This window comes from Rhopalosiphum maidis, chromosome 2, assembly GCF_003676215.2.
Source record: "Rhopalosiphum maidis isolate BTI-1 chromosome 2, ASM367621v3, whole genome shotgun sequence".
Lineage (NCBI taxonomy): Eukaryota > Metazoa > Arthropoda > Insecta > Hemiptera > Aphididae > Rhopalosiphum > Rhopalosiphum maidis.
In genome coordinates, this window is record NC_040878.1 from 76,707,184 (window position 1) to 76,720,680 (window position 13,497).

Sequence of the window (13,497 nt, forward strand, 5' to 3'; positions counted from 1 at the left end):
AAAAAATGCTCATCACGTATCCTCGAAATTCCTGTTGTTTTATATACTATAAAGTATAAGTTTCCGGTTAGGTCCAGACGCTAACATTGTAAGTATTTCGAGAGTTTGGCCGTCAAACACTTTAATAGATCAAGAACAACAAAATGATTGATGAGATGAATTGGCAACCGTCTAGTGAACAAAATCGAAAATTTTAAAATATAAATTTAAACGCTTTTCAAAATGTAATAAGCCATCAAAGAAATTGCCCTGTTGTTGGCTGTGAACCGTTGATCTGATTTTGACGAGTTTATTCACTCGTATAGGTATATGGATAATGGGTGAGCTTATATTATTATTGTTATTGCATCACGAATGGGAGGAGCTCGTCGTACTCTGTATGGCGCTCTTAACGGAATATATATACTCGGTATAGCATAATATTAAGTTATTTTGTTACCGTGTATAAAAATGCAATACCTATGCACTCGCGTGGGTATGTGTCGCGTCCGATGACGTGTCACATGGGTTTACGACTTATTTTCGTATATCATAATATCCGTATTATAAAACGTCGAGACATCATGTATATAATAATATAATTATATTCATTCATCGTCGTTTTCGTCTTCGTTATTTGGTCATCATCAAATAATAATAGATATTATATCGTAAATGTGCGCGCGCACCGCGTCCACGCGCAACACTTGTACGGTTTCCATCGGGAGTAACGAAATAATAATAAATCGACAGCAATCTACGGAAGAGGAGAAACTTACTCGTCGACCGCCGACTCGGTATGTATTCGTATATGTACCTACTACCTACCAATAAACTGTATTATTAGGTTTATATTTTAATATTATTTGTTTGTCGCATCCCAACTGTATAAGCAACGTTGTTGATATTAAACAATCATTTTAGTATTATACCATCCGGTATTTTCGCGGTATGTTACGGTTAGTAGCTGGCGCGGCGTCGCGTCAAAATTTGCGCATCGCCGTTGTCGCTGCCGGACGTGAGTCTGGTTCCACGACCGCGGAGTCAAGAGTGTCTTACGATCGACTCGGAGTGGGCGTGCCGAAGGAGACTTGGTCAGGGGAGAAGAGGTAAACTAATAAATATATATATAACGCAACACGTGCACAGTTATCTAACTATCTTATTAGTCAGCGGACTCCACAACCGTTCAACGACCTTTTTCGTTATATTTTTAATTCATTTCTAGAGTGGCCCTAGTGCCGAGTTCCGTAGAACTCTTGACGAAACTTGGTTGGAACGTAAGAATCGAACGGGATGCGGGTGCTGAAGCTAAGTTCAGAGATCAAGATTATGAACTCGCTGGAGCCGAGATCGTTTCAAGAGAAAACGCGTTCGATTCGGGTAAGTTACAAAGTTTTAAATCACATGTTTTTGAAAAAATTTTTTTTTTTATAAATAATTTCTGATTTTGAGTATACAGCATTGTCAAAACTATTAAATAGTGAATATACTATATATACTTACGTGTTAGATTACAAGATATTACATTAGTATACACTATGGCTATACATTTAGAGATTGGATGGAGAAATATATTATATTACCTAAGAACATAATATAAGGGTTTCTTGTATTCCGTGTCTCTGTACTCGCTAAATTTAAATATTTATAAATTAATATTAATTAGTGTTATATAATTCACTTAAAAGTTATTGAAGCCCTCAGTTTAATATAAGTATAATAAACACGTATACAGTGGGGGGTTAGGAGTCCAACCCCCTAGACATTTTTAAAGTAAAAACAAACTAACTATAAACTTTATAATGTATTTTTAATTTATGTATTATAAATATTTTAATCCCCCCCTGAATGCGTGCTTGAGGTATACCTACTTATATTCTTTAATATAGGGATCTACCATCTAGTTATTTACAATTTACCAATAGATATATTATGGTATACACATAATTCTACTGAATTTGATCATTTATATGTTTTTTTTGACAAAATTTAAAAATGTAATATTACAAATTAAAAATTTAGAACTGAAAATTAAAAAGCAATTAATTCAATTGACAACCAAACAATAACATTTAATTTTGCGTTTTTTGATTGTATAAAAAATAGCGAAATTTTTACTTTTAATTAAATATTACCTATTTTTTTAAATCACAATAATTGACAATGATAATGATAACCTAATTAACATTTATTATTTGCTGTTGACTGTTTAATTTTAATATATATTATTTATAGGTATAATAAAAATACGTTATCGAATTTTACAAATCTACGCTCCTGTTAGTAGTTTTTAACCATTTGAGCGCCATAGACGCATATATGCGATATGATGTCGTAATCACTCCTGAACTCAAATTGACCCTGTTTTTGTAATAACATTTTTCAATTTTTGATCAATTCTAATAAACGCTATTCCTCAACCTAAAATTGTGCAAACAGTATTAATTTAGAGAAGAACTTTCTTTGGTCCATTCAGATCCCTAGACGAATATATAGGTTAAGTAAATATCTTAGATTCATTTTTATTAATAAATATCATTATAACAAATTTGTCAAGTTGAAGTCTTACAAATTTTCTAAAGTTCTATTACATAAAATAAATATTTTAATTATTTCTATGAATATTACATAATATTTAACATATATATCAAGAAGCCATCAAATAGCTGACTGTAAACGATATAGGTAATTCAACAATTTTTAAAATTGTATTTTATGAAAAGACCGTGAATTTTGTCAAAATATTATTTGCGATTCAGTTGTTTGGTATGTCAATATATTTTGTATCTATTAAGGCGTGAATATAATATAGTCATACAAATCATTTTTAATATCAATAATCAATGTATATCTAATATCTATAGTCTTATAATTTATTTATGCTATACATTTTGTAAATACAAAATATAATTACAATCATTTTTAAGTACATATAAATTGTATAGATAATTTTTTTTATGATTTAACATTCGTACATTGACCTCAATATGTGTTTGATATTGGTATAATATACATATACATATATATAGATAATAAATAATACGTAATTTATTATTCAAATCATTGTTATATAGGTAGTGAAATATTGAAGTTTATGGTTTTTTAATATAACTATTATCTGTATATTAAGTAAATATATAAATTTATTAAACCCTTATAAACACAGAATTTAATTACATAATCTATTTTTAAATTACAGTATACTATACCTCGATAAGACGGAATCGCTTGGGCCCATGCAATTTTTTCGTGTTAACAGGGTTTCCGTTTTGACAGGGTTCAAAAAAATGAAATTTGAAAAAAAGCACCAAAGAAATTTCCCATATTACCTGCAGGGTTTCTGTTTTACCGAAGTTCCATCTTATCGAGGTTTTACTGTATTTATGTTTTTTTATATAAAAACGGCTTATTGTAAACCAATTAAGGCGTATCAATAAATTAAAAATCATTTCTATAATTTTTTTATTTAAATTTATTTAAAAACATTGATAGGTATTATACTTTATCTATACAAACCTACATAATAAATTAACAAGTATTTTTAATTTACTGATTATTTTGTTTAATTTAATATACTTGTAATACCTAACTAGCTAAAAATGAAAACTTTTTTTAAATGTCCAAAACGTTGGGTTCAAGAGTTTTATTTTGTGTTATGTAAGCGATCATCAATTACGATATCTATTTATTGTGTTATTATGATAGCTTTAACTAATTTGAATTAATTTTAATCATTAATTAGCACTAAGCTTAAGCAATAATATGTTTTAGTACATATATAATAGGTATTTATATACAATCGAGTCGCAATAGCTCGAAAAACTTAACAATTTTTTTTTTATTCCCCTAGAAATATAAATTAATATAAACTCGAGTAAGATATCTCGAATAATACATATCTCGAAGTGAATCTTAGTTATCTTCCTTCAACTTTAAGTTATCGCGACTCTACTGTATATTATGTTATTATTATTATTATTATTATTATTATTTACGTAGTTAAAATTTAGTTACTTACGCAATATAATTTAATGACGTATTTTCCGTTTATCTATTGTGTATTTATTTTGCATTTTTTTATTGTGTATTTATTATCTTATTATTATCGCACCTTGTCATTGTTTTGTTTCATTAAAACAATTGATGTTAAGGGGATTGGAAGCAGTGATTTTCTGTCTTTGTCTTACACACGTGGAACATAGGAAAAATAGCTATACGCGCCTGACAAAAATTAAGGTTCTTCTAGTTGTTCGATTTAAAATATGTAAAGATGATTGAATTGGTATACAAGTTTACTTTGCATCGATCGAAGCATATTTTTAATATATTTAATAATACAAATTGACAAATTGATAAAATTTAAAATATTTATTTTAAATAATAAAAGAATCGAAAAAATACTTTGACCGATGCAAAGTAAACTTGTATACCAATTAAAACATCTTTACACATTTTAAATCGAACAACTAGAAGTACCTTAATTTTTGTCAGGAGTATATCTATGTTCCACGTGTGTTAGATCAAGACAGAAAGTCACCGCTTCCAATCCCCTTACGATAATTTAGTTGATACTTGGTAATAACAATATGAGCTTCAGCCTTTAATAAAAATTAAAAAGGTTATCTGAATTCATATCAAATTGTTTATATTATGTGTAATTTATGTCTATTATATTACAAAACAATTTTTTTTTTGTTATTAAATATAGCACTTATCAACACATGTATAAATTATATGTATAAGTTTTTAAAATAATTTTCATATACTATTTTGATTTTTGACTTATTATTTACCATTCTGGCTAAACATTCTTTTAAGTTCTATATTAAATTAAATATTAAACGACATAGCACTTCTTAAACTATTTCTTCTAGTGACATCTAACACTAGTAAATACTTACTAAGTAGTATTAATAGTATTACCATTTGTGATAATTCTTTATACTTGTAAAGAAACCGATATTTAGTATATTGCGCGTTTAAACTAATAAAGATTATAGGCTGACAGCCGGTATACATGAATATATGACACATTCGTATATACCTATATCTATAATATGTATTATTGTATTGGTATGCACTATGCAAATTGCACATAGTACGATAATTTAATAATTGTATGAACTCATTAAACTCTAAAAATTTTATGAAAATATTTGATTGTGATTAATATTTAAATTAATTTTTAATATCATACATTTTAAACATTTTAATAAAATTTTCAGATGTTATACTTAAGGTTAGATATCCCATTCCGAACGAAGTGCCACTGTTTAAAAACGGTTCCACGCTGGTATCATATTTTTATCCAGCAAAAAATCATGATTTAATTAAATTATTGGCAATAAAGAAAATGAATGTTTTTGGTAAGTTATACACGTTCTTATACCTAATAGTTATGATTTTCATCATAATACTAAAACGTCTAAAATCACAAATAAGATTTACTAAATCTGTAGTATCTTAGTACATATAACAGTATAAAGTGTAATGTATCTAACTAATGTATGAGTTAAATATTATAATACATACCTATAAATATATAATATGTACCCAGGGGCGTATTTAAAAATTAGGCGCCCCAGGCATATAATTTATGCCAGTTCCCACAAACTTACAATATTAGTATAATATTAATATTACACTAATTATTTTATCCATGATCAGGATTATTTAATATTAAAATCTAACTGATCAATTAATAAATGAAAATCGTTTAATAGTTAAAAAAATTTAAATCTTGTTTTAATTAACAAATTATAACATAGTAAAAGAATAAAACATATAATTTTCTTTTCTTTTTTTAATGTAATTTTTCCTCATAACTATAAAATGCAATTATTTTTTTTTCTATTACATTTTTAAAATTAATTTCGCTAAAATATTTTGCCGCCCTTAAGACGTGTCATCCCCCTAAATACTAGCCTGTATGTACCTATATAAAATTGCTCGCTCAAATTTTTATATACGATAAAAAATTTATTCAAATCTGATTTTAAGAAAGTATATGTAATATGTATAGATATAGGTACTATAAAGATCATATTTTTAAATACTTTTATTTTATTGAATTATTTAATGAGTGTCTTACGAATTATGATGAAAAAAATTAAATTTTTTCAAATGATAATTAGTTTATTTTACTATAAATAATGAAGTTATTTTTATTTTTTTTTTTTAAATAAAATTTTAATCTAAATCAAAAAAAATTTAAACAAGTAACATAGTTTCTGAGTTATTACCTAAAATATATAATTTTCTAAGGATTGCATAATACTTAAAATTTAAACATGATTTAAAAATATATAAATTATATATAATATTATACAAATATTTTTATATTCAAAAAATTTAAAAAATAATAAAATTGATTTATGTTACTATAATAATATATTTATATATTTATTGTATAATATTCAATAAATCAGCTCCATATTTTAAATCTATTATCATTTATCATGGACAAATTATCATTAGTACATAAAGTTATCAAAACCACTATAGGTAGGTACATAAGGTACTACATTAGTAGACTTTCGATTATTTGAAAACTTCATAGATCGAAATAATCGAATTAAAATGCTTGTTCGCCTTAGAAAACTTCATTAATTTGAAACAAAAATGAAGTGTATTTTGATTGATTCCTTCGATAAATCAAAAATAATAAAGCGGGAGACACTATACAATAATTTGAATATTTTTAGCTCGAACTAACCTTTTTAATTCGAATTTATTAATTGTGCATACTATATATAAATACCTCAAATAAGTTTAATTAGAATTTTGGTCCAACTTTCTTATACTTGTATTCAGTAAAAACATATTATTTTAATTACGACAGAAATGATATGTTATCGTATTTGTGTTTTATAATTCTATAGTAGTATAGTATGTCTAAAAATAAGTCTCATTACGTATAAGTGTTTGTTACTGAAAATTACTACCTTACACTACTTTTAATACTTTTACCTTCTAACTATGTTGGATCAGAGAATAATAATACTAAAAAAAAAAAATATGCGTCGGTAGGAAGTTTTACGAACCGTTTTTGACTGCGTGGTCTTGATAATACGTGGACCATGTAATATTTCGACATTCATTGCTAAGGAAATTATGCACAAAATATTGAAAAATGATGTTAGTGCATAAACCATCGCTAATAGCTTAAAAAATTTTAGTCAAAATAAAAATAAATATGCAAATTGACATGTGTGCCATAATAAATAATACATGTAAAGTACATAGAACAATAAATATGTACCCAATAATATTTTCCAACTCTTTAATTCGAATTATTTCTTGTTTCCCCTCAATTATAATTTAAACTCGCTATATCGATAACTTCTATAAATCGTATTTTAAGCTCGGTCCACTGGATTTTAAATTATTGAGTCTATTGTGTGTATAGTTTGAATTTTGATTTTGACAATATATCAACATTTTCAAAATATCATCTGCTTAACAATTTAAAAGAAAAGTGGTAATTCTTATTTTTAAAAAAAGAGTTAATAAAATATTAAGTAAAACATTTTTTTATACTTTATCGTTTAAAATAATAAATTTTTTTAGGAAAAACTATAAATCTAAAAAGTTTTTTCGATAGTATTTATTTAATATTTAATAACTAATATAATACTAAAGGTAATTCCTTGTTTAATTTTTAAAGACGGTTGCCCTCCTATATAGTTCTAAGACTAATTATTTTTCATTGTGATAAAGTGTGGTATTTATTTTATAATATGAATTTACTTTCCAGCAATGGATTGTATGCCCAGAATTTCCAGAGCCCAAGTTTTTGATGTACTAAGTTCTATGTCAAATGTGGCTGGTTACAGAGCTGTTATCGAAGCTGCAAATCACTACCCAAGATTTTTAGCCGGTTTAAAATTAATATTTGTTCATAAATGTTAATACCCTATAAATATTTGAGCATATTGTTTTATAAAATATAATTATATTTCAGGACAAATAACTGCGGCTGGCAAGTTACCGCCAGCTAAAGTATTTGTAATTGGCGGAGGTGTAGCAGGCTTGGCCGCTATTGCTCAGGCTAAAAATATGGGAGCTATTGTCAGAGCATTTGACACACGGTCTGCTGTCAAAGAACAAGTTGAATCCTTAGGAGCACAATTTTTGACGGTTTCTATTAAGGTATGTAGTGTATGCAATCTTTCAAATAATAACTATTAAAAACTTCTGTTTTCAATAAAGATAATTTTTTTTTTTTAGGAAGAAGGATCAACTTCTGGGGGTTACAGCAAAGAGATGTCCAAAGAATTTATTGAAGCAGAAATGGAGTTATTTTCTAAGCAACTAAAAGATGTAGATATTGTTATTTCAACTGCATTAATTCCCGGAAAACCGGCTCCCAGATTGATTTTAAAAGTATCTACTTTATACTTAATATATTGCCATGTTTAAATTAGTGTGAAATATTCTAAAATGCAGATGAATTATAGGAACACATTAAAAACATGAAACCTGGAAGTGTTGTTGTTGACCTAGCTGCTGAAGCAGGCGGAAATATTGAAACAACTCGTGTTGGCGAAATTTACACTTATAATGACGTTGTGCATATAGGGATAACAGATTTACCATCTAAACTGCCATCACAGAGTTCTTCTTTGTATTCAAATAATATATCAAAATTTTTACTAACTATAGGCAGTGATAAACAGTTTTGGATAAATTTAGAAGATGAAGTTATAAGGGGAAGCATTGTTTTGAAATCAGGAGTGTTATTATGGCCACCACCGCCGCCTCCACAACTTGAAATACCAAAAAAAGAGAATAAAGTGGTTTCAAAACCAGTTGAAATTATTCCTGTTGATCACCTCAGAAAACATTTGAAAGATTCATTGGCAGTTACTACAGGCCTTGGAAGTTTATTAGCATTTGGAGCTATATCTCCTAATCATAATTTCTCTATCATGGCATCTACATTTTCATTAGCTAGTATTGCGGGTTATTATACAGTTTGGGGTAAGTTTAAAATGTTATCATCTGCCTTGTTAAATTTCTTTTTTTTCATCATGAAATATTAAAATAAAAAATGTTTTATTAATATTACTCAGATGTAACTCCTGCATTGCATTCCCCATTAATGTCTGTTACTAATGCCATATCCGGAATAACAGCAGTTGGGGGTTTATTATTAATGGGTGGATCATATTATCCTACAGACACAGTACAGGTAATAAATATTAATAATATTATATTTATATTCAAGATTGATTAAAAATAATAATAATGATTTTCAGGGATTAGCTGCAACAGCTGCACTTTTATCATTTATTAATGTATTTGGTGGGTTTGTAGTGACTCAACGTATGTTACAAATGTTCAAAAGGTATATTAATTAGTATGTTTTCTCCTATTTTAATTATACTAAATAACAAAAAATATGTTATTATATTTAGGGCAGGCGATCCACCGGAATACAATACATTATATTTCATACCGGCTTCTGTATTCTTTTGTGGTTATACATGGGGAATTATGAATGGCTTACCAGAAATACATAATTTTGCAGCATTGGGATCATCTTTATGTTGTATTGGTGCAATTGCTTCTCTGAGTTCTCAAAAAACAGCTCGCTTTGGAAATAATTTAGGAATAGTCAGTATTTTAAAATATATTATTTTAACAATACACATTATGTGCATTTTTCAAATTAATTACAGATTGGAGTTAGTGGTGGAATTGTTTCAACACTTGGTTATATTGCACCATCTACAGAAGTTTTGGCTCAAATGATAGTGTGTACTGGCCTTGGAGGTGCAATTGGTTCGATTATAGCAAAACGAATACAAATTACCGATTTACCTCAACTTGTTGCGGGATTCCATAGGTAAATTATTAGAACGATATAAATTTTCATGATTTAATATGTTTTTATTTTTAGTCTTGTTGGTTTAGCTGCAGTATTTACTTGTTTAGCAACATTCATGCACGATTTCCCATTATTTGCAACTGATCCAACTGCAACTGTTATAAAGACATCATTATTCTTAGGTTCGTCAATTGGTGGAATCACATTTAGTGGGTCGTTAATCGCTTATGGAAAACTACAAGGAATTTTGGCTTCAACACCATTATTGCTTCCTGGAAGACACACAATAAATATGGGCCTTCTTGCTGGAAATTTAGCTTCTATGGCATATTTTTTCCATGACCCATCAATGTTTGGAGGCTTGGCATCATTGTCGTCTGCTACTGCTTTTTCGGCAGCTTTAGGACTGTCACTAACCTCATCTATTGGAGGTAACTATTTTATTTATAAATTTGAATTTTTTTTGAAATATTGGCAAAATACCTTCTGACATTATATCTTAACAATTAAAAGATACAATAGAAATTAAAGGATAGTTGTGAAAATTAAGGTATTATAATATAAAATAAGATATTAAGTTTATTGGATGAAATTTAAAGTAAATTAAATTAATAACAATAGGTATAAAAATAAATTAAACAATATTAATGACTTAAATTTATATTGTTTAATTGTATGAATAATTATATTAACTGAATAATAAATGTTTTAGGTGCTGATATGCCGGTTGTGATCACAGTTTTAAATAGTTATTCAGGATGGGCATTGTGTGCTGAAGGGTTTATGTTAAATAATAACTTGATGACAATTGTTGGGGCTCTAATTGGATCCTCTGGTGCTATATTGTCTTACATCATGTGCAAGGTTAGGAGGAAGTTATTTTGTATATTATTGATTTTGGAACTTAAATTATATAATTATTGTGTGAATAAAGACTGATTAAAACAAAAATATGTTTCAAGGCAATGAATCGTTCATTAACTAGTGTTATACTAGGTGGCTTTGGTAATAAACCAGTTAAGTCCATTAAACAAGCAGAAATAGCTGGAACACACATAGAAACAAGTGTTGACCAGGTAGCTGATCTCATGATTAATTCAAAAAATATTATAATCACACCAGGTGAGATGAAAAAAATGTTTGATTAATGTTTCTAACTTAACTTGTATATTATTTGATATTTTGATATTTTTTAACTTAGCCCCTAATTCTAGTTTAAATATACTATGATAGAATGTACTATATTTTTTATATTTAATAGGAAACTATATATTTAATTACTTATATCATGGAATAGATTATTAATAGAAATAAGGAAGCTTTTGGTTTTATAAACTTGAAGGTTTGTAATTATTTTTGTAAAATGATATCTAACCATAATCATTTATAAATGTTATTTGTCCTTTTAAATTAAAAATAATAATACCCATATTATTGAGTAAACTCAATAAATAAATGTTCAATAAATATCAACTTTTAATTAATTCATTAACATTTTTTTTGATAAAATAATTATAATTAAAGTTTTACAGGTTATGGTTTATGTGTTGCTAAAGCGCAATATCCATTGGCTGAAATGGTTTCAATTTTAAAAAAAAGTGGAAAATCTGTCCGTTTTGGCATTCACCCTGTAGCAGGTATTTTGTTTGTTTAGCTTTATTATCTAATAGTTTCTAATCCTCATGTCATAAACATTTGTTCCTTATTATTGAATACATTTATCTTAGGTCGCATGCCAGGTCAGTTAAATGTTTTGTTGGCAGAAGCTGGAATCCCTTATGAAGATATGTTAGAAATGGATGAAATCAATGATGATTTTAATAAAACTGATTTAGTGTTAGTGGTTGGTGCTAATGATATAGTTAATTCGGGTGCTGAAGATGATCCAAATTCTGTGATTGCTGGAATGCCAGTGTTAAAAGTTTGGAATGCAAATCAGGTAAAAATAAAAGATAATAAAAGATTGACCAGTATTTAGTAGGTGTTCAAGAATCTATATTTTTTTCTAATTTAGGTTATTGTTATGAAGCGATCTTTGGGTTTTGGATATGCAGCTGTTGAAAATCCAATATTTTACAAGCCAAATACCAATATGTTATTAGGAGATGCTAAAACAACATGTGAACAGCTTTTGGCTAAAATTAAAGCTAATCAATAAGTGAATTAGTGAGTTTTTCACTATTATAATTATATTATTGATTTTGTATGCTTATATAATGTTTTTATATTGACATTTTTGTATTATTTATTTAAACATTATTTTAAATTTGTTGATTACTATAATTTATTTTTATTTTAATTATTTTTGAAATATTAAATTATGAATGTAAATAATGTATCTTTTTTTATCTTATTATTTTTATTTGAATTAAATTGTATATTTTTATATTTTATAAATTTACCTACATTAATTTTATTTTGTGTTAAATTAGTTTTGTCTAAGAACTACTATTATACCTTTTATTCATTTCATATACTGAAACAAAATATTTTTCTAAATATGGAACATTAAATTAAGTTTGTTAGTTCTAAATTACTATTAAAAAAACTAAAAGTAGAAATGTTCCAAACTTACTACTACAAAAGTTAAAAAACACTACAATTATGAACTTTAGTAACATTAATAAAAGAAGTGTGCAAAAAGTAACTAAACAAAAACTACTCTTGTATATATTTGGTGTCTAGTATACATTTCAGTGAAGTCATTGTTTAAGTTACTGCTGTAATGATTAAATTAAATTTGAATTCAATAAAAAATCATAGCATACTCCTTGTTAAAATCTTAGTAGAAAAAAAAATTGAATAATTTTCAAGTCCACATGTATAATATTTTTAGAATGATAAAAAAAAATCTAAAATTGTTATTTACTTTTATCAATTGTATTAAAAATATATACAGGTAATGATTCGATTTTTATGGAAAAAGAATTTAAAAAATAATGAAAATTTCAAATGTCTATAAATAGCTCAGAAATCAAAATATTAAAAAAACTATATCATGCACAAAATATAGGAAATAGCTAAGATAAAAATTTGTGTACATTTCAAATACCTACGATTATAATTTAATAACAAATTCAACTATTCAAACTATTAAATTATTATTTCCGTCTTACACGGTTATTTTGAAAAATACTGGAATTTTTGTTTTTAAAGTACCTATTAACTATGTCTATAGATTCAATTTTCTATTGGAAACCACCTTCAAAGTTGAACATTGAAGCATTTTACGACTACATATAGTAGGTAAATAATCAGCCAATCTCCTTTACCTATTATACTCTGTGACCTAATAACAATAACTATAACTTAAATATACTATGTATAACGTATTGTATATAATCTATGTATATATGGTCAAGAACGTGATGCAAGGTTTATAGTGCTATAACTGCTCTATAGTGGTTTGATAAGATTCGAATTCATTCTCCCGCTATTTTGTTTATGATACTTGTTAAGCTATATATTTAATATTATCAATATTATGTAGGTCCGCGACTACTTACAGCCATAATACTATAATAATATAATATAAGGTCTATGCTTATAACACAGAATAGATGAAACAATAGTGTTGTGATGTATTCCATATATTTAAAATACGTAGGTGTTAATATGTTGGTATTATATTACTACGACGTTGCCTTAACTAAAGGGCTTAAAAAAAAAAAAACCACAAAATG

General features: G+C 26.8%; 1 protein-coding gene across 1 annotated transcript; it reads left to right on the forward strand.

Moving 5' to 3' along the window:
- Nucleotides 1-524: 524 nt before the first annotated feature.
- On the forward strand, nucleotides 525-12,058 carry LOC113551993 (NAD(P) transhydrogenase, mitochondrial-like). Its single transcript, XM_026954624.1, has 18 exons — nucleotides 525-776; nucleotides 904-1,088; nucleotides 1,208-1,362; nucleotides 5,208-5,348; nucleotides 7,739-7,861; nucleotides 7,946-8,133; nucleotides 8,212-8,367; nucleotides 8,442-8,964; nucleotides 9,057-9,175; nucleotides 9,243-9,331; nucleotides 9,402-9,600; nucleotides 9,666-9,832; nucleotides 9,887-10,245; nucleotides 10,527-10,678; nucleotides 10,777-10,936; nucleotides 11,347-11,451; nucleotides 11,542-11,753; nucleotides 11,829-12,058. The coding sequence occupies exons 2-18, from the start codon at nucleotides 931-933 to the stop codon at nucleotides 11,970-11,972; spliced, it is 3,150 nt and encodes a 1,049-aa protein (XP_026810425.1). The 5' UTR covers nucleotides 525-776; nucleotides 904-930; the 3' UTR covers nucleotides 11,973-12,058.
- The last annotated feature ends 1,439 nt before the right edge of the window (nucleotides 12,059-13,497 follow it).